Raw genomic sequence first — 24326 nt, 5'->3', positions numbered from 1 at the left:
AGGAACATTTATTTGCACGACCAAATAGTAGTATTTCATGGCAGATGTTAATTCTTTTAGCCAGGACAGAAGAATAGGAGTCAAAAGAGAAGAATAAATTCTTCTTAAAAAAAAGAAGCACAACTTTTTCTTGAAACTCAGGTAACCTTTAATTGCACAATGTACCAAAAAGTTAAAGTGCTAACATATAACATTCAACCAGAAATTTAGTTAATGTGTCTTACAAGAAGAAATCATGATTACTGTTACTACTAAGCAAACGATTGACCTATAATGATGTCTACCCTGTGATGTCTACTGTACAAAAGAACAAAAGTTTAGTAGTGGGCCCACCAGGCAGTGAGGGATGCCAATATGGATGTTGAGTATTCAAGGACTATTTTTTTAAAAGGTCGGCACTGATCTGCTTTTGCACAAACATAATGAAACGTGCGCTTGTGATGTACCGCGCTTCTTCTAGGACCCACCGATTGCACACTAGTGTATTACGTGAAAACTCATGCAATCTCATGCACGCGTGTACTTAAGATTCATTGCGTGTGCAAGGACCTAGCTGGACTTTTTAGTTAGTGTTCAGTGCTGGCCTTAGATCTCTCTTTTCCAAACCAACTAGAGAAAGTGAAAGCCACACACACCAAAGTGATAGCTAGTCAGAACGGGCGACTTTGGACTAACTTTAATTAATTTCAACAGTAAAAAAACGAGCTTGCTTCCAGCACTTAACTGTCCTTCTCTCCTTAGGTATACAGGACTAGTACATGTACTGTAAAGTGTAAAGGTTACACTTAACTCAATCTTTCACCACCTCACTTTTAATTTGGATCTCCCATGCATTAGTATGCTTCCTTCCAAAGTCCACATATAATGTAGGAGTATGCATGAGCTCACTTCTGTTGTCTCCCACGCGCCAGCTAGCTTCACATGCAGATAGATAGAATTCAATGGCGACCTCCTTTAATTTGGCCTGATCTATATCTTCCACCAGAGTTGATTAAATGATAATGAGATGAGATCGATGCAACACAACAACAACAGCCTCAAATCAGGTCTCAAGCGCCTCGATCATCAAGTAGCTAGCGAGATCACCATCGGCTAAACGATGGGGACAAGCAACATGGGCAATGAAGGGAGCTCAGCCGCAAGCAACGATGACAGCACGGTGGAGGAGGAAGGCGGCCAGGACATGACCAGGGCCGGCGACTCGTCGTCGTCAGTGCGCCCCTATGTTCGTTCCAAGAATCCCCGCCTCCGCTGGACGCCAGAGCTCCACCACTGCTTCGTCCGCGCCGTGGAAAGGCTCGGCGGCCAAGATCGTAAGCCTACTCTCATTTTCCACAATCCTAGCTATATATGCATCCATCGACATGTTAACTTGATGTTCATCTTTGTGCAGTTGCAACTCCTAAGCTGGTCCTTCAGTTGATGAACGTTAGAGGGCTTAGCATAGGCCATGTCAAGAGCCATCTCCAGGTACGCATCACTTTACTTCTTATTTTTGCATCGTCGTCTTTTGCTGTGCGTTCATATTTCACTGATTCCCCTTTGCATGCGCAATGCTAATTCTGCAATTAATTGACGATGGGCCTTCAGATGTACAGAAGCAAGAAGATTGACGATTCCGGCCAGGGTATGTCCACGAACTCATGAATTTCACAGCCCTCCTTTGGATTCAGTATATTTTGCCCTGATCTGGTCGACTCTTATGTGCAGTCATCATAGGTCACTTGCAACAGGGAGGACAAGTCTATAACTATGCTTATCTCCCCTTCCATCATCGTGTCAGTGGTGCCGGTACAATGCTCTCTAGGTAGTTCATTGGATCTACTAAATTGCCCTCTACACATTCAAGTTTTTTGTTAAGCGATTGACTATATATTTTGGATAATTGGGGATAAATTTATTTTCCTCGTCCTCTGCATTATGAGATAAAACGACTAGCAAAGTTATTCAATAATCCTAATTTGTTAGTTCTGAGTACTGACTAATTAATCTCCTTGGATGGCGAACTAGGTTTGGCACTAGACCATGTCCTCCATCGAGGGGGAGCTGGCATGAACCATACTGGCTCCATGGCCACCGTTTACTTGGATCAAAACCATACTATTCATCATCAGCAGCAGCTCATCATGACGAGGCTCTCCTTAGAGCACGTGCTCAACATGTATCTGGCTATAACCCAGCTTTGATAGTCCAAGAATCCTCTTCATCGAGAAATGATTATCACGCCATGAATCGCTACCACTATGAAAGACGGCCGCTGCAAGCTGCTACGACGGAGGACAACGATGATCAGATCCATGGTCGTGATATAAACCTGGATCTCTCGCTCGATATCGGTGGTGGACAGCGGCTAGAGATGAAGAGCAAGAGAGGCTGCACGAGATGGGGGAAACAAGCAGAAGAAGATGATGACGATCAGGTTGATGTCAATGAAGAATTGAAGAGCACTGCTACTAGACTGTATCTATCCCTACTCTCTCCTAGTCCTATTACTCTTGATCGAAAGGGGAGTAGTGCTAGTGATCATGCACTAGGTCTAGATGTCAATGTGGATAAGATAGGGAAAGTGCAATATGCAATCAGGGCAAGCACTCTTGATCTCACCATATGATCGATCTGTTGCAGTGTAGTACTTAATACTTATCCATATCCATGTATACATATGTAGAGCAAGAAACCTATGTATAACATATAAAACTTATTTAGTATTTATTATATGTGTCCTTTTTTCCAAAAACAGGGGAACGCCCTCGGCCTCAGTCATTATATATTCCTTTTTTTCTTTGAAAAGAAGGTTGAACCCCCCGCCTCTGCATCGAGTGATGCACACAATCATTTTTGTTACTCCCTCTAATTCTAATTAATTGACTCAGCCTTATATAGAGGTTGCATCAATGAATTTGGATCGGAGGGAGTATATTATTCAACAATGCCTTATAAGATAAAACATCGATCCTTCTTCCACCCTCTAGGCAATAAAGACACACCACCTTCAAACTTGATGATAATGGTGGTCTTGATCAGGGTTGCTTGCCCTGACCTCATCGAGTCTGCCATCCTCACGATTCAACCAGAGTGCCACCGAGAGGAGCAGACGTCGTGCACTGCGCCTCTAGACAGCCACGGTCGCGGGACACTAGATCCCTGCCACCCCCTTCACCGGCAGCGCACGGCTTTCTTGATGGCCACCTGTGTGGGGATGACAAGGGGAGAGGGGAGGGCGGAGGGGTTGGCGGTAGATGGGGTAAGGTTTTGCGCCCCCGGTCGCCCTGGAGGAGGCGACACAAGGGACGAGAGAGAGAGAGAGAGAGAGAGAGAGAGAGAGAGAGAGAGAGAGAGAGAGAGAGAGAGAGTCCATGTATATCTGCCATTATATTGTCATTGGTATTTCATCTTGATGATGACCCTACTCTTCTAAACTAAGGGATCCTCTAACTCAAAAGGGATTTCAAAGGGTTTTGAAGTGCCCGAATCCTTGGAATTTTTCCTATCGGAGGTCATTGTATTCACAATATTGGATTTTTAGGAACTTTTCTGTAGGTTCCTTTGCATTTAGTTCCGCAAATTTTTTTTCGTCCACTCAAACATCATTTTAGATAAAAGGCACAATATGTACCCGACTTTAAACTAATAAAACAAATAACGCCAACGTCATACAAATAAAGTTCATATTACAGAACAACCAAAGGTAAACATGACAGCTCAAAACAAGTAAGCATCAAATAGAAATCTAGAGGAGCACAAGTCAGGCGGCGTTGTTTCTACTGATCACGTGGAAGCCCTTGATCTTGGACAAGACTGTCCTAGCTTACGCAATATCCTTCTTTTTGCCCAACGGGCTGCACTGCTAAACAAACAGAGACTATTTGAAGATATAGTCAACAGGTTGGCTTGGAATTTTGCCTCTCATCACAGTTTTGTTACGGCAAGTCCACAAGGCTCGGATTAAAGCCACAAAAGCACGGTAGGCTAGGCTACGATGTTTCCCGTGACTACTAGCTAGTAACAATAGAATGTCGTTAACTGAAGCACTCTCAAACGCAACTCCGTAAGAATCTAGCTGGAGCACAATGGAAGATGTGGTTGCCGTCTTCAAGATCTTCACGCAGGGCACACATGTCGTTCCCAAGGGTGTGGCGCTTTTGAAGGTTGATAACGGTGGGGAGACGATCTCTGGCATCCTGCTAGAGGAAGACCCAAATGTTGAGAGGAACAGTAGTAGCCCACAATGCTTTAGCAAAGCAGATCCAAGACCTGGGAAATAGTTTCACATAAGTCGATTTGACTGAGAAGTTACCCAAAGCTTCAAGATTCCAAGTAATGACATCCCTGTTGTTAGACAATTGACAGGGCCCCAAATCCCAAAGAAGCGTCTCCCACGATGATCTCACTATGGAGGCAAGATTTCATTTGAAAGTAATGTTGGGGTTGCCATTTAGAAACACATTTTGAACCATGATGTCGGGATCTGAGCCAACGAGAAAAGAGATCTTGGTATTTGGAAAACAAGCGAAGGTTAAGCGCCCACTTGGATAACCAAAATTTGGTGTTGGCGCCGTTACCCACTTCAAACTTAGCACTCACAAGGAAAATGTATAGGTCATTTGTGGATTCCTTTCCATAATTGAGAACCACTCTTTTTCGCTGCACAGACAATTGAGTTGGGGAAGTACTTCGCCTTGAGGATCTGAGCCCATAGACTATCTTCGTTTTTCAAAGTCTTCCATATCCGTTTCTTAAGCAATGATAGGTTCATCTTCCTCGAATTTGTAATCCTCAAGCCGCCCTTGCATTTAGGTTTACATAAGTCTGCCATTTGACCATGAGATACTTCTGTTTGGAGGCGTCTCGCTTCCCAAAATAAGTGCACAAGAACTTTGGCAAGCTGACGATGGGTCTCATCTCCCAACAGAAATAGCCCCATGGAGAAAGAGGGATTAGCTTATACATAAGCATTGGCAAGTGTAAGTCTCGCTCAGAAGACATAATCTTGCCTTTGCCACACTTGATAACTTACATACAGTTGGGTCCCAGTCAAAGCTGATGAGATATTTGTCGGAGGCTGGGAGGCCGGGTATGTGATAGGGGAGTTGATGAGCCAACAATTGAGCAAAATCATGACCCAAACGACATCAGTGTGTTGCACCGCCAGGGTTACAACCTCGCTCTTGGATTAGTTAATCTTCATACCCAACAGCAAAGCCCCCTCAGCTTGGTCCGGAAACACATGAAATTGTAGACTCAAACATGTTGCAGTTTTAGAAAGGTCCAAACATGACTTTGCAGACTGTAGTCGCCTATTCCTACCAATATATTTAAACTAAAGCAAATCTGCTTATTCCAAATTTTGCTACTTTTGTACAAAATGTGCGTCTGATTAGGATGCTGAGATCTTTTTAAGTTCCGCATTAACGCAAAAGAGTGCGTTAACAATACATGAACAAGTAAACTTTTTTACAGACCCAAAATTTGTCTTTTTTGTCGAAAGCTACTCAGATGTCCAAATGATGTGAAATTTAGGACACACCTCACGCACCAAATTATCTACCATGCAAAAAATATTTTGAATATTTTGAATATTTGTTTTGAGTTTTTTTTCTTTATCGCAGGTGCAGATGAGCCTGCGCACCGAATCACTGCTCTCAAAAGAGTGGTACTTCATAGGAATATCATAGGAATAGGAAAATTATAGGAAATAAGGTGGCATGCATCTCACTTCCTATAGGGAAAGAGATGTCACTTGATTCATAGGATAGGATTTTTTCCATTGAGTCTAGGCTAATGTTTTTTTCTTTAAAATGTGAAGGATTGATTCCTATCCTATATAGGAATAGGAATCCATTCCTACAAACCAAAGGGCTTCATAGGAATTTTTCCTATAAAAATCCTATCCTCTAAAAATCCTACAAGATTCCTCCAAACTAAAGAAGGCCTAAACAGAGGAATAACAGGAACATACAACAATTCACCATTTGTAATTGCAATGGCTCTCCGGTTGGCGCCACCGCTTCCCCCGCCACCACCGGAACCAGATTAGATCGTCGTCTTCACGCCTCCGCCACCGCCGTCTAGGGGTGTTTCGTCGTGCATCTATGTTGGGCTTGTTGTGCTGTGCCCACAGAGGAACTTGGGTCTATTTGTGTTTGTGTGTGTGAGTGTTGGACCTTGTCTGCGGTGGCGTTGTGTTGATGTGTGGTGTGTTCTGTTGTTACCTTGATACTTTGTGCTTCGTGGTTGCTTTATTTATAAAGCGAGGCGAAAGCCTTTTTCGGTAATTGCAGAATATTCAGTTGGATGAAATGCAAGGTTATCTCATAAAAACAAGTTGAAAAGTAAGCTCTCTTTGTAGAACGTGCAATTATCTCCCTAAACCACCATGCCGAACATTTGCTGACTAGATTTACATACTTCGTTGTGTTCGAAGGACCTCCTTAGCTGTTGTGCCTTTCAATTGACGACAAGACAATTATCTGACGTTCTCTGCACATCGCCATCCCAATCGCCCAGCCCATCCAACACTAGAAGGCGCCTTATTTTGCGCAACAAGCTAGGAATGTTCCTGCACAATTTAAATCATCCCGCAGAAGTCAAACAAACATACACGGATGCTGAAATGCCCCACTGAGAATTGGATAATCCTTTTTGCATGACCACCGTTCATGATCGTGAACGCTTTCTGTACCAAGTAAAACTTGACTTGAGCATAAGAGTTGTTCTTTATTCAAAATGCTAAAAAAAATTTGATTTTGCAAGGAACCAGAGCACCAGCAGAAAGAAATATTCTTTGCTCCCTTTGTAGTCCTTGTGGCATGCACATCTTCCTTGCTCTCACTAACTTCTTTGTCAGTATGAGTTGTCTTTGGGGAAATTCTTCATATATGTACACTAGTAAAAGGTGGGATTCTCTGCCAAAGTTTATGCTTCCTGCCCAAGAACTCGTCTTTCAACTCTAGCCCCAAAGTGGCATCCCTGAGTGCATAACGACCTACTAGAAAAACAAAACAAAAAGAAGGGAAAAAGAGATGAAGCACACTAACAAAATGGTAGTATGATGCCCCAATTCAAAGACGACAAACGGACAAAACTGAAAAAATATTTGGAAAGAGAAAGTAACCATGACCAAGCAGACTTTTTCTTATATTACCTAAAAGAGTGTATTTCCCCAAAAGAAATATCTCAGGCCAGACAGGGCTGTTGTGAACAGCCAATGTTATCAGTAACCGTTGGTGAAAGTATTGTGCTATACTCACTGCTTAAGTTTAGCATCTACTTTATCACAGAAAAGTTCCAGACCGAAAGGGTAACTTGCTTGAAAGTCATACCTAAAGAACAAAATGGAATATGCGCAAACAATTCCATGGTGTATCCATAAGTCATATCAAACTGCAAACAGCAGTTCTTAAGAAACATGCATGAGAAGGAATCAACATTCTAGTACATGGTAACATAATTCATAAGGTGCCAGTCCATGTCTACAGTGCTCGAGTCACTCTTACTCTCCAGATTCTGTCAATCTACTAATTATGTCGAAGAGAGTTGCCCAGTTAATTAAATAAAAACCAAGCACAAAGCAGATTACAACCGTCTACCCAGGACACCACCGACAGACATGGCCACACTTGCACAAACTCAACGCGCACTGTTCGGCAACTCCGACTTCACCATAGGTGACCACAAAAGAATAGCTAACCACAAAAGCTCCACAAATCAAAAAGCCACAGCAGCCAACCAACACGCCAGCGAGAAGACAACTCTGATTTTGAGGATGAGCCTCACAGGAGAAATGTGCAAGGCCTGCGCTGACCAGATCCGCTGAAACTGGACCACCCTTCATGTGTCATCGTCACCACTTGGTCGACCTCATGACAGGGAAGTTCTGAGTTAATGGTAACAAGGCGAAACAGAGCACATAGAAGTAGGGAACCGACGGACAAGCAAGAAAGCTGACTACCAAGCCATGCCGCAACCCAACGTTGTTCGCCATCATCATCGTTGGCAAATCAAACGCAGAGCAAACGGGATCCAAGCCAGCGGACCCGTAATCCGCACCAAGAAAAGTGACCGGGAAGCCTTGTCACACATAAATATGATATGCAATACAATGTATGTATGATGATGACCAGTTGCACTAAGCCAGAATTGGATGACATGAGAAATTTATGTATTCCAGCTTTATGGGGCAATTATGCAATGAAACAGCCTTCTTTTTAAACTCAATTTTAGTTGGGCCGGAATACACAACACATCAGAAAAGTAAACTAAAGGTAAAGGTTTCCCGGGAATCTTGAGGATACAGTTGAGTGTACAAGAAGCTTATGACGGTGTATGAGAGATCTCCTTCAGTGAAGGTCAGACATACTCGTGCTATTGTTGATAAAAAAAAAGAGGGTGACATTGCCACCATGATGTGGACAATGCACTTAATACATATTGTGATAGATGAAACACCCCCAATCTGGCCTGAGCTGGGAATATGTCCTCCGGGAATCATGCTGATTTTGTTATATCACAGTCGACGAAAAGGAACCATCAGTTTAATTGAACAAGAACACCATTGACAAATGACAACACAAACATAGATGCCATGATAAAGACAGAATATTAAGCGCCTTTGAGGGCCAACTTGGAGGGGGGAAAGGTCAAAGAATCAACAAGATTATGGTTTCCTTGGAGGACTCCCACAACTATACTGCAAACAGAATGTCCCGCTATAAATGAAGATTGGCCAATGGCAACACAGCACAGGACCCCAAACACACATGCACACGCTTCCTATCAAGATGAAAAGAGGCCTACTAGTAGTATTTTGGTCCTTGTTCTGCCTCTGTGTGGCAAACACAGCTACTGGCAACAAGCCCAAACACCCTATTGAGTTTGATCAATTAGAAATATCCAGGAAATATGTTCCAGCAAAACAGCATGCATCTGCGAGCAAGAGCCCTTCTAGTTCTTCAGTCCATGGTGGCTCACAAGATTATCAGCGAAAGAGGGATAAGATTATAGCAATGCCAGGCCAGATGGAGGAAGCGGAATTCACACAATATGCAGGGTATGTCACTGTGGATGCAAATGCTGGAAGGGCTTTGTTCTACTATTTTGCTGAGGCTCCTCAAGATCCTTCCAACAAACCACTAGTCCTATGGATGAATGGAGGTATGTTATATGTGCTCTGCTTATCCATAAACTTGCAGTATAATTTAACCATAAAACTATGTGAGTGAGACCAGCAACGATGCAGATGTGCACTTGAGATTGAATGATGTTACAAACCTTCTTTGAGAACTATTGCTAATGAGGTTTGCAGGCCCTGGTTGTTCATCCTTTGGAGCTGGAGCCATGCTAGAACTTGGACCCTTCTCTGTCCATAGTGATAACAAGACACTGTACAAGAAAAAACATGCTTGGAACACAGGTAAATTCACTCCAGCCCTGCCCACAGTTAATTGTTAACAAAGAGGTCACATTTATACCCAGATGAATTTATCAGCCTTCATCCACAAATGCAGTAGCAAATATGCTGTTTGTTGAGATCCCAGCCGGTGTTGGGTACTCATACTCCAACGCGACATCAGACTATCACAACACTGGTGACAAAAGAAGTACAGATGATGCGTACACCTTCCTTGTCAATTGGCTGGAGAGATTTCCCGAGTACCGAGACCGTGATTTCTTCATAACCGGCGAGAGTTATGCTGGCCACTATGTACCAGAGCTAGCTAATTTGATTATTTCTAACAACAGAGCCAGAGGTGCGACTAATGTCAAGCTTAAAGGTGTTGCTGTAAGTGCTTAACAATAACTGTTTTGAAGCTTCTAATGCCAGTAAGATTCTAATCAATGATGCCACTCTCAAATTTGGTCAGATCGGCAACGCAGACTTGCAATACAATTTGACTCTAAGAGCGACATTTGACTACTTCTGGATGCATGCTATGATTTCTGGAAAAACCTACAGAACTGTACAGGCCAACTGTGGCTTCAACGGGACATATACTAAAGATTGTGATAATGCCATGAACTTGGCCATAAAGGAGAAGGGTAATGTTGATGACTACAACATCTATGCACCAATATGCCGTGATGCCTCCAGTCCTCTCAGATCAAGTGACCCGGTATACACAATTAAACACATTAATCCACATACTTGTCAAATTTCATTTGTTACATATATGCCTCTTGGGATACTGAATTTGTGGCTGACCAATGTAATGTAAGGTGGTGTTCGGTGATCCCTGCACAAATCACTATGTTTCATCTTATCTAAATCGTCCTGAGGTCCAAAGAGCCCTACACGCAAACACCACAGGGTTGAACTACCCATGGACGGATTGCAGGTATAAAGATTGGAATACCCAAGTAGGTTTCAAAATTTTGCAGCCAATTTTGGGCACAATTATTTCCCAGAAATAATTCCATTCTTTTGTTTTCTTAGGGCTATCTGAAAAGGTAATCTATACATTTAAGTACAAATCACAAATTATTTATATGACTGACCCTAAGAACTTCATCACTAGAGAAGTACTTGTAAGCCTCCCATCACTCACTTCTGATTTGCTTTACTGCCAAAAAGGTACCTATAATCTATATAAGCTAGCCATCAAAGATTAAGACTCTGTGAACCACAGACCATGGTAGGTATTAAAAAGTGAACAATAAAGAGGGCATAATGGCATATCTCCATAAGATTCTTCAGCCTATACAGACTATACTTTTGCTTGTGCAGGTGCATCAATCTGAGATTATGCATAAACCTTTTTTACTGCTGGGAATTTTCTCAGTCTTCGGTATCAAGCAACCTCGTACTAAAGGAATATCAAGGAAAATTCGATAACCGGAAAGCAATCAACTTGTATTAGACTTAGAATATGTTTCTAATCGATTTCAATGTCTCACTCAAGCAGTCAACTTGTATTCGATAACTGGAAAGATTCACCCGAGACCGTGCTGCCATCGATCAGGAAACTCATTTCAAGTGGCACAAGGGTATGGCTGTACAGGTACTCCTATATATATAGCCCCCGGATTCTGTTTCTCAAGTACCGAAGCAATCAATTGTTAATGTCTTATTAATCCCTAATCAACTGCACCCTTGTGTACCAGTGGTGATATGGATGCAGTATGTTCTGTGACCTCGACCCAATACGCACTGGACATTCTTGACCTGCCCACAGAAACATCTTGGCGCCCATGGCGCGTCAACAATGAGGTAAAGAATCCACGGCTGATCACCTGACTAACGCTGAACAGTAGAGAACTTCAGATTACATTATTATTTCCTAATTCCTATAGCTACATGGCTATGTGCACCTGCGAATGAAGCTAAAAATTGTTTACTGGTTCCTTCCTGAAATGGCAGGTTGCTGGCTATGTGGTTGGGTACAAGGGCCTGGTGTTTGCAACAGTCAAAGGAGCGGGGCACATGGTCCCTTTTTATCAGCCCCGCAGGGCCCTAGCGCTATTCTCATCCTTCCTAGAAGGAAAGCTTCCGCCACAATGATCTAATTGTTAGGGATAAATTAGCACATATCTATTGTAAAACGTCGATAGCGAAGTCCGACCCCAAGAAGTCGCATCCCTTCTCTCTCTCTTAACATGTAAATGTCATCCTTTGGATGCATTCCCGCAGGCATGCATATATATCCTTTGTATCAGTGAAATCAATGATGCTTGACCATTCACTTCCTTCCAATCTCGTTTTACATTATAATTTTTAGATCATCCGGAAGGCTCAAAAAGCCATTCCGGTATATGTGAAACCACAAATTCCAAACAAAGGTTTGAGGATTCGGAAGCTACAGAAAGAACGTCTAGAAAGGCTAAAGTAGCTAAAAGTAGCAGACAACTAGAACATTCAAAGCCTATCACCCAAATTAAAGCATATGAAACCCAGTGCTAGGCGGAAAGACATCTTCTAGTAGCCAGGCAGCTCTCCGTTCACATGGCTTGCATTTCCAGCGGCACCACCAACGTCGAGGAAGTCCTGGTCTTCTTCATCGGCGAATGGGTTGGAGAGCCGGCCAGCTCCAGAGGGGAAGCTGGGCTGAGTGGGGAGGTCTTCGGCACCCTGGTTAGCACAGTTGGGGAGAATGGAGGCGAAGGAGCACTACCACAGGAATATCTAGACAGGGCTCCAGTAATGGAAATGTTTTTAATTGGAGATAAACATAGCACCTTCAGTGCCATTGCCTAGCCCCGTTACCCCACGGACAGTAGTGGAGCATCACACAAATTGCTGGGCGGGCCAAGCTAAAGAACACACAAAATATTCAAACTAGATCATTCGCATTAATCAGTATACCTTCTCTTCTTATTTGTTACAAGATCAAGTGAGCAGATCAAAAGAAGTTATGCCAAAATTTACTACTCCCTTACATTGTACAGAGGACGCGTGGGAGCATATGATAATTTGCCAGGCACTACAATTTTGACTGGCCTTGCACATAGCTACATATACTACAATTTGTAATCTGTAAACAACAATTGAGTGAATTGTTTATGCTAGCATATTGGTAACGACATGAACAGATAATGACCTAAGTGAAATTTAGGGGAAGAAGAACGCCGTAAAAAAAAAATAGGGGACGAAAATTGGGAATGATTCAAAGAAGTTATATGTGAAGCTTGTAGTCATTCAGGAGAATTGGAGAAATTGAGGGTACGATAGGATCAAATTCAAGAAGGAGCTCATTTTTGGGAGTTGCCTGTGTTGCCGGTGGTAGCTGGGTGTACTTGTGGCCGCGTGGAGTCGTAGGCTGGCCGACTCCGACTCGCCCTGCTGCTGTGTGCGGTGTGCCGGTGGCCTGTCCGGCCGTGGGCGGCGGCTGATGTGTGCCGCAGTCCCCGTGGCCGGTGGGTGGCGCCGCGGCGGCGGCTGCTGAGTCGTCGAGTGCTGCGTTTCTGCGTGGCGTGTGAGGAGTGAGCTCCTGGGCCATGGGCTGCATCCATTCCAGCCATCTAGTGAGTGCTGGGCCTAGATATCGATTTGTTTTTCCCTAAAGCTGGGTAGGTGTGTCTCAAGAAAAAAACTGGGTAGCCTATACAAGTACCCTCACGCTTAGGGTTTCTAGCGCCGCCTCTGGCGATTGCGATCGTCGGCGAGGGAAGCTGGTTTTTGTGATTGCTGCCGAATCATCGCCCCCACTGGAGGCGGTGAGGGGGATTACTGGAGACTCAGGTGCGCTTTGCTGAAACTCGCCGCCATGGCGGCGGAAGGAGGCCCTTCATTGCAGGCGGGGAAGAAGTTAGAGACTGATCTGGAGGAGATGATGAAGAATATGGAGCTGCTGGAGGAGGAGTTGGATGATGTGGTCATTGGGAAGGCTGATGCCCAGAAGTTTGAGGCGGAGGCCAGGTGGATGGCGATAGCCCGTGTCAACACCAATAGATCCTTCAGCTCCTCTGCGTTTTTTGAGAACATGAAATTCATATGGGGGCTGGCCCAGACACCTAAGTTCAGAGAGGCGGGTGAGAACTTGTTCATCTTCCAGCTCTTTTGCCTTGGGGACTAGAAAAGGGTTGTTCATGGAGGCCCATGGCTCTTCAGGGGGCTTGGGGTGATCATTAAGGACTATGATGGCAAGACAGACCCAGAATTGGTGGCTCTGGATGGCCTGTATGTTTGGGCGAAAATACATAAGATACCTGATATGTATCGCCATGAATCAATTGTTGATGAGTTAGCTCGCAGAATTGGCAAGGTCCGCGTGGTGCAGATCCGCCCCACCCTCTATTATGAAGGAGATTATGTCAAGGTAAGAGCGAGGATAATCACTGCAAAACCTTTGACTCGCTTTACCCTGCTTATTGTGGAAGGAGAAGGCAGACGCATGCTCGTTGTTAAGTATGAAAAGATCCCGTTCTTTTATCAGGTGTGCAGCTTCATGGGTCATAGCCATGAGCAATGTGGCAACAGTGTGTGGAAGGATGAAGATAAAAAGTGGGGCAAATGGATGATAGCTCAACGCCGAACTGTGATGTACTCGCAGCCTATGGGGCGGGGATTTTCTGTTGGAAATATGCCCTAGAGGCAATAATAAAATGGTTATTATTATATTTCTTTGTTCATGATAATTTTCTATTGTTCATGCTATAATTGTGTTATCCGGAAATCGTAATACATGTGTGAATACATAGACCACAACACGTCCCTAGTGAGCCTCTAGTTGACTAGCTCGTTGATCAAAAGATAGTCATGGTTTCCTGACTATGGACATTGGATGTCATTGATAACGGGATCACATCATTAGGAGAATGATGTGATGGACAAGACCCAATCCTAAGCATAGCTCAAAGATCGTGTAGTTCGTCTGCTGTAGCTTTTTCGAATGTCAAGTATCATTTCCTTAGACCATGATATTGTGCAACTCCCGGATACCGTAGGAGTGCCTTGGGTGTGCCAAACGTCACAACGTAACTGGGTGACTATAAAGGTACACTACAGGTATCTCCGAAAGTGTCTGTTGGGTTGGCACGAATCGAGACTGGGATTTGTCACTTCGTATGACGGAGAGGTATCTCTAGGCCCACTCGGTAATGCATCATCATAATGAGCTCAATGTGACCAAGTGGTTGATCACAGGATCATGCATTACGGCACGAGTATAGTGACTTACCGGTAACGAGATTGAAAGAGGTATTGGGATACCGACGATCGAGTCTCGGGCAAGTAACGTACCGATTGACAAAGCGAATTGTATACGGATTGATTGAATCCTCGACATCGTGGTTCATCCGATGAGATCATCGTGGAGAATGTGGGAGCCAACATGGGTATCCAGATCCCGCTGTTGGTTATTGACCGGAGAGTCGTCTCGGTCATGTCTGCATGTCTCCCGAACCCGTAGGGTCTGCACACTTAAGGTTCGGTGACGCTAGGGTTGTAGAGATATTAGTATGCAGTAACCCGAAAGTTGTTCAGAGTCCCGGATGAGATCTCGGGCGTCACGAGGAGTTCCGGAATGGTCCGGAGGTAAAGATTTATATATAGAAAGTTCAGTTTCGGCCATCGGGAAGGTTTCAGGGGTCGCCGGTATTGTACCGGGACCACCGGGTGGGGCCACCTATCCCGAAGGGCCCCATGGGCTGAATTGGGAGGGGAACCAGCCCCTAGTGGCGCAGGGGAGGCCTAGGGGTGGGGGCGCCCCCCCACTTAGCTTGGGGGGGGAGCCACCCCTTGGCCGCCGCCCCCTTGGAGATCCATCTCCTAGGGCCGGCGCCCCCCAAGGCCCCTATATAAAGAGGGGGGAGGGAGGGCAGCCGCACCCTTGCTATTGGCGCCTCCCTCTCCCTCCGTAACACCTCTCCTCCCCGTCTGTGCTTGGCGAAGCCCTGCCGGGATCCTACTGCATCCACCACCACGCCGTCGTGCTGCTGGATCTTCATCAACCTCTCCTTCCCCCTTGCTGGATCAAGTTGGAGGAGACGTCTTCCCAATCATACGTGTGTTGAACGCGGAGGTGCCGTCCGTTCGGCACTAGGTCATCGGTGATTTGGATCACGTCGAGTACGACTCCATCAACCCCGTTCTCTTGAACGCTTCCGCGCGCGATCTACAAGGGTATGTAGATGCACTCCTCTCTCCCTCGTTGCTAGATGACTCCATAGATTGATCTTGGTGATGCGTAGAAAATTTTAAAATTCTGCTACGTTCCCCAACATTTTCATCTCGCGGCAGGGGCCGAAGCCGCGGCGGTTTTGGCCGTGGTTTTGTTCCTACCAGAGGAGGAGGTGTGGTGAATGAACAGGCCAGGAATGCTACTTCTGGAGCATCTCGTACTGAATCTGGTGATGCAAACTCCCAGGCAAGGAGGCAAACAAGGATGATCTCCCGGTGGGGGTTGAGGAAACTGAAACTGGTCCAGTAATGGAGGAGATAGCCAGCCCGGACAAGGGGGGACAACCATGCTTGAGAAATGATCAGGAAAGGGATTGCTTGCTGAAACTGTATCTGGGAACAATGAGATAGACATAGGGGTGGTGGGGGAAACAAGCAGGATCCCCAACAAGCGCCAGTCGCAGGAGAATCATGTAGCGGCCACCGAAAGGACTGCCATGGCGTCCGTTACGGGAGCTAGCAGTGCCCTTGTTACTACTGGGATGGTACTACACGGGGTTCCTCCCTTACCCCAGTGTATGTGTCACCAAGGAAGACCAACAAGAGCCCCAAAAAACTGACCAATCAGCAAGATTTGGAAGGTGGGGAAGACATGACAACTATTGCCAGTACTCAATCGGCGGGCTCCCGAGGGGGCGCCGCCGGGCACAATGAGTTACATATGCTGGAACTGCCGAGGCGCGGGCAAGGCCTCGACAGTTCGCGAGCTTCGCAATATCATGAAGAACTTTGCCCCTACCATGCTTTGTATTTTAGAAACACAAATCGACAAGGCAAGGGTAGAAAACTTAGCATCTTCAGTGGGTTTTTGATAATGCTTATGCTATAAACAGTGTTGGTAGAAGTGGAGGCATTGGCCTTTTTTGGAATAATGCAATAAAGATTGATATTCTCGGGTACTCGGACTATCATGTGGATATTTCTGTAAGTGATCTAGGTTGTGATCTATGGAGAATGACAGTTGTCTATGGTGAGGCCCAAACTCACTTACGGCACCAGACATGGGATACCATCAAAAACATCAGCAACACAAGCAACCTTCTGTGGCTGTGCATAGGTGATTTCGACGAGGTCCTTTGCCCAGATGAACATGTGGGAATTGGGCAGAGGAGTAATGCACAAATTCAAGCATTTCGTGATGTAGTGGATGTTTGCATGCTGATGGACATAGGTTTCAAAGGAAGGTTTGGGGCTTTTGAGAAGAAAGTAACAGGTGGATCTTATACAAGAGTTAGACTGGACTGTGCTCTAGGGTCGGCTGAGTGGTGCTCGCTATTCCCCAATGCGAGTTTGACCCATCTAGATGCAGTTACATTAGATCATTGCCAGATTTTGCTTGAACTAAACAGTACACAATCAATACTGAAAGGGGCAAGCAAGATCATCAGGTATGAAGTGGCATGGGAGACGCATGAAAATCTATGAGATATGATTCAGGATTCTTGGTCAGCTAGCCAACCAAGCTTGTGAATGGAGAATATTAAACAAAAACTAGCCAACCTCTCGAAAAATCTGAAACTTTGGGACAGGGACACCTTTGGGTCGGTTAGGACAAAACTTAAACATTTTAAGAAAGAATTGGGGAGGCTGCGAGATGATCCGGCGCGCGTCAGTCCAACCCATCAGGAACAGAAGGTCCATGAGAGACTTGTTGAATTGTACCATAGGGAGGAGATATTGTGGCATCAACAGTCGAGAATTGAATGGCTTACATCGGGTGATAAGAACACCATTTTTTTTCATATGAGAGCAAGCTTGAGGAGAAAGAAGAATATGATCAAGTCACTTTCAAGTGCTTTGGGCATTATGGTGGATGATCCAACGGATCTAAAGTAATTGGTTTCAAACTTTTACAAAGAATTGTACACCTCGGAGGGTGTAACAGGGATGGAGGCTGTTTTGGAACATGTACCCCGCAAAGTCACGACAAATATGAATGGGATTATGTGTGCTCCATACACGAGGGAGGAGGTGAAAATAGCATTATTTCAGATGTTCCCTACCAAAGCCCCAGGGCCGGATGGGTTTCCTGCTCACTTTTATCAAAGGCACTGGGACGTTTGTGGAGAGGAGGTGACAAATGCGGTCTTGCGAATTGTCAAGGGAGAAGAAAGTGTGGATTGCATTAATGATACTTTTTGGTCTTAATACCAACGGTAATGAACCCAACCCTTCTCACTCAATCCAGGCCTATAAGCGTGTGCAATGTTCTATATAAAATTGCGTCAAAAGTGGTGGCAAACAGATTAAAGCAGATTTTGCCAGACATTATATCTCAAGAGAAATCAACATTTGTTCCAGGAAGATTAATTATGGATAATATCATTTGCGCTTATGAATGTCTACACTTTATGAAGAGGAGCAAGGCCAAATCCAATAGTCACCGTGCGCTAAAATTGGATATGATGAAAGCCTATGATAGGCTAGAATTGGATTATTTGGAGGATGTCATGACCAAACTAGGTTTTGCACGGGCATGGATTGATATTTTGATGGGCATGATTAAGTCAGTGTCTTTCTCAGTTTTGTTTAAAGGAGAAAAGTTAGAACAGTTTAAACCCACCAGGGGTATTCGACAGGGAGATCCAATCTTCCCTTGCCTCTTCTTGATAGCAGCGGAGGGCCTCTCGTGCCTTTTGAAATCTGGAACTCAATCATCGCAATTTGTGGGAGTACAGGTGGCCCCGACAGCTCCGGTTGTCAACCATCTTCTCTTCGCTGATGATAGTCTGCTGCTTTTTAAGGCGAGTGATGAGGGGGCGGCTGAAGTATCAAACCTGTTGACTACTTACTGTAACGCTTCGGGTCAGAGGGTGAACAATGAGAAATCGTCCATCTTTTTCAGTAAGGGATGTCCTCAGTCTGTTCGTGAAGGTATAAAGAATTCCCTTAATGTGCACAATGAACAACTCAATGAGAGGTACTTGGGCATGCCGACAGATGTAGGTCACTCAAGGAATGGTACATTTAAATACTTGAGAGACAGAGTTTGGGAAAAGATCAAGGGATGGATGGAAAAGTTATTGCCATATGCAGGGAAGGAAGTGTTGATAAAAGCGGTTGCTCAAGCAATCCCAGTTTATTCTATGGCATGCTTCACATTACCATGTGGCATTTGTGAGAGCGTGACATCTATGATTCGACAATTATGGTGGGGTAGTAAAAAGGGTAAGAAGAAGCCTTGTTGGGTCTCTTGGGACATATGCACTAAACCCAAATCTTTGGGAGGTCTCGGCTTTCGGGATATAGAGATTTTCAACTTGTCCCTCCTTGCCAGACAAGCATGGAGGTTGATTGAGGGTCCAGCCACCTTGAGTGCAAGGATATTAAAGGTAGTATACTACCCATCGGTTTCACTTCTTGAGGCTGAACTGGGAGCCCAACCATCATAGATTTGGAGGGCGATATTGGATGGTCGTGATGTGGTCTCCAAGGGCATTATTAGAAGAATTGGAATGGGAGAGAGTACTAGTATCTGGAAACATAATTGGTTGCCGCATTCGGGACTAATAAGGTCAATCACGTCACTAGTATCCCAGCCGCCTTTATTAGTTTCGGAATTTATCGATGCCTCATCATCGTCTTGGCGAGAGAATGAGTTAAGAAGAGTTTTTGTTCCTATTGATGTGGAGGAGATATTGAAGATACCACTATGTACGAGGAGGATCAATGATTTTTGGGCCTGGGGAGAGGACCACCAAGGCAAGTTTTCTGTGAAATCATCTTACAAGATGTTGTACAATCTGAAATTTCAGCAAGCGCATCTCCTTGAGGGCGCCGGGGGGACGTCTGTTGTTGATAGAGAGATGAAGGCCTGGGTAGCAATATGGCATATCAAGGTGCCTTCGAAGCTGAGGAATTTCGTTTGGAGACCGTGTAATGAATCAATCCCTATGGGGGATGTATTGCATCACCGTCACATGTCAACTACGTTTGCATGTCCCTTTTGTTCAACTCATGATGGATGGAAGCACACACTTGTTGATTGTGTTATGGCCAGGTGCATTTGGTCACTGTCTTCAGAAGAACTAGTTGAGAAGATGTGCAATAATCTGAAATTAAACGCCAAAGGTTTGATATTCACACTGCATGAAATACTATCAGAAGAGGAGTTCACTCGCTTGGTGGTGACACTATGGGCGATCTGGAGAGCTAGGAGAAGAGCCGTTCATGAGGACATCTTTGGCAGTCCGCTGCAGACTCATACTTTTATCAATGCTTACTTGAGGGACCTGCAGGTACTAGTGAAGCCCAACCAACAGGCACGCTTGAGCATGAGTAGCAGACTGTCTCAGTGGTTACCACTGCCTTTGGAGCATGTAAAAATGAATGCTGATGCAGCAGTTTTAAACGGGACAGTGGGGGCTGTTGCAGTCGTTTGCAGGGATATACATGGAGTCTTTCTGGGTGCGTCGGCTATTACTTTTAGGCACATCCATAACCCAACCATACTTGAGGCATTAGCAGTGAGGGAAGCGTTGGCAGTGGCATAAGATTTATATGTTCAGAAGATTTACGTTGCGTCTGATTGTAAGAGCGTGGTGGAAGAAATCAAGCAGGGGTCGTCGTTGGCAGGCCATGCGGCTATTATACATGAAATCATAGCTAGATCTTATGCTTTTTCTTCATGTAATATAATCCACGAGTTTAGGAGCTCGAATTTGGAGGCTCACAATCTCGCTAGACATGCACTTTCACTCGGGTTGGGTCGCCATATTTGGTTAGACCAACCCGGGGATCTTAGTTTCATTCCTGTAAACATGGTGGCAGTTTGAATAAAGTCTAGCAAGAATGTCTCAAAAAAACTGGGTAGGCCACGCCTTTTAAAAAACACATTTGCTGCCGGCCCGCCGGGCGAAGCGTTACGCCGGACGTGCACTGCACGTTAGATCAAGACACATCACAATGCATGTCAGGGCCCCATGCACCGCTTTAGGGTCAATCTTATCATTTCTACTGCGTTGTCCACCCCTCATTCCCGTGGCCTTCCTCTTTGCTCATTTCGTGTCCACACAACATGTTCTCATCTCTTTCTTTCTACCCCTCTCCTTCGCCATGAGAGAAGAACCACATAGCTCGGCATGTGCATTCCTTTTTTTGGGTCCATCAGCGGCGGCATGCTCCTCTCCATGAGATTAGCGACGGCGACAAGTGTTGCAACCAACACCCACCGATGCCGGAGACAACGGATACAAGTGCGGGAGACCCCGTGGTGGCATGCATTCAAGATGTTGGAGGTACATCGACAAAATGCTGGAGATCTCGGCCAGTTTATTTTTGTTGCAACCAAGTGTGTGTTTATTTTGCTGGAACCAACTTCAGATTTTGGTACCAAGTATTTGGGTTTTATTGGAACAAACCAAAAAATTTGCTACCATGCTTGTTTCCCTGGTGGAATCAGTGTATTTCTTTTGCTACAACTGTCTTCGACTTTTGCTGGTACTAACCAATTTTTTGCTTCCATGTACTTTTGTGTTGGAACCATTGTATCACTTTTGCTACAACCGTTTTGATTTTTTGCTACTACCGCCTTGTTGATTTGTTACATCCATTTTTTCATGAGGTTACTGAGACCCACAACTATGTGTTTTTTTTGCTACGACCATTGTCGATTTTGCTACCATCGGTGTCAACATTTGCTGCTTTCACGCCCGTGAAAATAAGAGCTGCAACCAAAAATGGCGGCGAGGTGCAGCGTCAGTGCGGGGTGTTTTTCAACCAAGGTGTTGGGGGCGTTGCAAGATTTGTTGGGGAAGTAGATCGAGTTTTTTGCTGCAGCCACATCCATGGCGATGACTACGTTTTTTTGCTGTTAGCAAGTACAACATCGCTTGGTTGGCCACGGAGGAGATCTCACCGGAGCTCCTGAGCTACGACCACAATGGCGAGGGCCTGGAAGCGGCGTGCCAGGGGAGCGTGGGGATTTCCCTTTTTCTATTGCGACCTATGCGGGAAGAAGATGACTCAAGGGAAAGCCAAATCTAATAGTTGTACATGAAGGAATCAGACAATTGAGCGGTGCCTGGCCCAAATTTGGGCCGGTCGACGGGCGCCTACCACTAGCCAAAGATGAATGGACAAAGACTAATTTTTTTGAACCTAAACACTCATGATCTTTTTTCACGCAGGGAGGGGGGAGTGACCCCTGGAGTACACATAGCTCCACCTCTGAGCTTATCCATGTAGAGAGTCTCTGAGCTAGAGTCTATAGGGATGTGTTTAGATGCTGGGCTATCACAGTTTGGGATAGGGATAATCGTACTTTTGCATGGATACCTGTCATTTGGTTGGTGGGCGAGTAGGAATAAGGATGGCCGGATACTCGTAATATTCCCGTAAAACGAGGCTCTACTTGTCCGTGAAAATCTCATAGATTTGGGCATCCTGAGCGCATGCACGACGCAAAGGCAGGCCGTGAAACGTTTTCTCGGTTTTATTTTGTTCACCTCTCAAACAAAAGGCCAACCCTATCTCTTTCCGCTTTCCATCTCTCTTTTCTCTACCGTGGTGGCTATAGATCGAAGCGCGACAATTGAGAGGTGAGACACGGCGGTATGGGTCTCTCCTTGCGTTGTTTACTTGTCGTTCCATCTCTTCTTCCTCTATCGATCATCTATCGCATCGGGGTTGCAATGTTAACCCAGCATAGGGCATGGAGGCGGTAGACACAAGTCAATACCGCGCGCGGCCATCGGAGCCCTGTGGATGGAGGCGGTTTCTCTCCGGCAGGGCATGCGCGATGTACTCAGCGGGGCGTGGTGTGTGTCGTATGCGCATGCATGATGTACTCACTAGGTGTGGTGTGTGTGGTCTGTGCATGCCATGTTGTGTGTGCGTGGTGTACTGGTGTGTACTACCTCCCCTTGATTTTTCTCTCCAAAAATTTGATCCTTTGTTTGATTTTGTGCAACAACAGCTCAATGGGCAAAGGGGGCCGGGGAGTGAGGGGACATATCTTTGATATCCTTGTTTTTCTTCTAGAAATGGCTATCCCCAACCATGATTCATCATCCAAATCAAACAAAACATGGCTAACCTCACACATCAACCAAACAGAAAAATGTCTATCCCTAAACGGGCGGTTGGGGATACCCATAACCACACTAGCTGTTGGGAATCATTGCATGGAAAACAAAAAAATTCTACGCACACGCAATGATCTATCCATGGAGATGCATAGCAAAGAGGGGGAGAGTGTGTCTATGTACCCTCATAGACCGTAAGCGGAAGTGTTTCACAACGCGGTTGATGTAGTCGAACTTCTTCGTGCTTCCACCGATCAAGTACCGAACACATGGCACCTCCGCGTTCTGCACATGTTCAACTCGGTGACGTCCCTCGCCTTCTTGATCCAGCAAGACGTAGAGGTAGTAGATGAGTTCCGTTAACACGACGGCGTGATGACGGTGATGGTGAAGTGATCTCCGCAGGGCTTCGCCTAAGCACTATGACAATATGAAGGGGGGTGTAAACGATGGAAGGGGGCGCCGCACACGGCTAGGCAATTGTCTGGGGTGTGCTAGGGATGCCCCCCCCCCCACACACACACAGATATATATATATATATATATATATATATATATATATATATATATATATATATATATATATATATAGGTGGAGGGAGGGAGGAGCAGCCAAGGGGTGCGCCCCAAGTAGGCCGAATCCTACTTGGGGTCTTCCCCAATTCGGCCTCCCCCTGCCATGATTGCCGGAAGGAAAAAGGGAAGAGGGAAGAAGATAAGGAAGGGGGTTGAACCCCCTCTTCCCCTTCTCCAATTCGGCCTCCTGCCATAAGGGGGGCGCGCCACCTAGTCCTGGCCATGGGCAGCCTAGCCCGGTCGGCCCGACCCGGCCCGACCTTGTCCACGGGCCGGGATCAGGCCTAGGTTTTGAGCCCGATGGCCGGGCCAGGCCGGGCCCGGGCCCGTCATTTTTGCCGTTTAAGGAAGAGGCCCGGCCCGTGGCCCGAGGCCTGACGGGATTTTAGCATGATGGGCTGGGCTCGGGACCGATTTTTAGGCCCGGCAGTCTGGCCGGGCCGGGCCGGGCCGGGCTCGGGCCTGTTTTTTTTGCGTCGGGCTTTGGTTGGCCCGGCCCAAAGCCCGGCCCGGCCCGAGGGATGGCCAGGTATAGCGCCACCCCTTGTGGGCTAGTGTTCTCCCCTCCCATGGCCCATGTGGCCCATATGTTCCCCCCGGGGGTTCCGGTAACCCCTCCGGTACTCCGATAAATACCCGATACACTCGGGAACACTTTTGGTGTCCGAATACTGTGGTAGTACAACATTCATTCACCAAATCACATAACTCATATAATACAATATCATCATCGAATGTTAAGCATGCGGACCCTACAGGTTCGGGAACTATGTAGACATGACCAAGACACCTCTCTGGTCAATAACCAATAGCGGAACCTGGATGCTCATATTGGCTCCTACATATTCTACGAAGATCTTTATCGGTCGAACAGTTATGACAACATACGTTATTCACTTTGTCTATCGGTATGTTACTTGCCCGAGATTCGATCGCCGGTATCTTCATACCTAGTTCAATCTCGTTACCTGCAAGTCTCTTTACTCGTTCTGTAATACATCACCTCGTGACCAACTCCTTAGTCGTTTGCTTGCAAGCTTATGATGTGTATTACCGAGAGGGCCCAGAGATACCTCTCCATACTCGGAGTGACAAATCCTAATCTCAATCTA

At 45.6% G+C, this 24326-nt stretch overlaps 2 protein-coding genes and 1 long non-coding RNA gene across 5 annotated transcripts; all 3 read left to right on the top strand.

Annotated features, from left to right (window-relative positions):
• Window positions 1-872: 872 nt before the first annotated feature.
• LOC125553775 (transcription factor HRS1-like) lies at window positions 873-2718 on the top strand. The gene is made up of 5 exons (XM_048717482.1): window positions 873-1313; window positions 1394-1470; window positions 1591-1627; window positions 1711-1807; window positions 2011-2718. The coding sequence occupies exons 1-5, from the start codon at window positions 1100-1102 to the stop codon at window positions 2609-2611; spliced, it is 1026 nt and encodes a 341-aa protein (XP_048573439.1). The 5' UTR covers window positions 873-1099; the 3' UTR covers window positions 2612-2718.
• A 3631-nt stretch (window positions 2719-6349) lies between these two features.
• On the top strand, window positions 6350-11682 carry LOC125551349 (serine carboxypeptidase 1-like). 3 transcript variants are annotated; one of them, XM_048714554.1, is made up of 8 exons: window positions 6364-9153; window positions 9305-9412; window positions 9507-9781; window positions 9864-10112; window positions 10216-10334; window positions 10902-10997; window positions 11101-11206; window positions 11357-11682. In XM_048714554.1, the coding sequence occupies exons 1-8, from the start codon at window positions 8715-8717 to the stop codon at window positions 11495-11497; spliced, it is 1533 nt and encodes a 510-aa protein (XP_048570511.1). In that variant the 5' UTR covers window positions 6364-8714; the 3' UTR covers window positions 11498-11682. The 3 variants fall into 3 exon arrangements, 2 of the variants coding, with proteins under 2 accessions (XP_048570512.1, XP_048570511.1); XR_007302450.1 differs by lacking the exon at window positions 11357-11682 and having other exon boundaries at window positions 6350-9153; window positions 10724-10997; window positions 11101-11182; XM_048714555.1 differs by lacking the exons at window positions 11101-11206; window positions 11357-11682 and having other exon boundaries at window positions 6350-9153; window positions 10724-11044.
• Window positions 11683-20476: 8794 nt separating this feature from the next.
• On the top strand, window positions 20477-22513 carry LOC125551348. Its single transcript, XR_007302449.1, has 2 exons — window positions 20477-20850; window positions 21430-22513. It is a non-coding gene; the product is annotated as an uncharacterized LOC125551348 (long non-coding RNA).
• The last annotated feature ends 1813 nt before the right edge of the window (window positions 22514-24326 follow it).

The sequence above is a fragment of the Triticum urartu genome, chromosome 4 (assembly GCF_003073215.2).
Source record: "Triticum urartu cultivar G1812 chromosome 4, Tu2.1, whole genome shotgun sequence".
NCBI lineage: Eukaryota > Viridiplantae > Streptophyta > Magnoliopsida > Poales > Poaceae > Triticum > Triticum urartu.
Note: the sequence above shows the minus strand (reverse complement) of the source record. Positions and strands in the feature narration are given on the sequence as shown.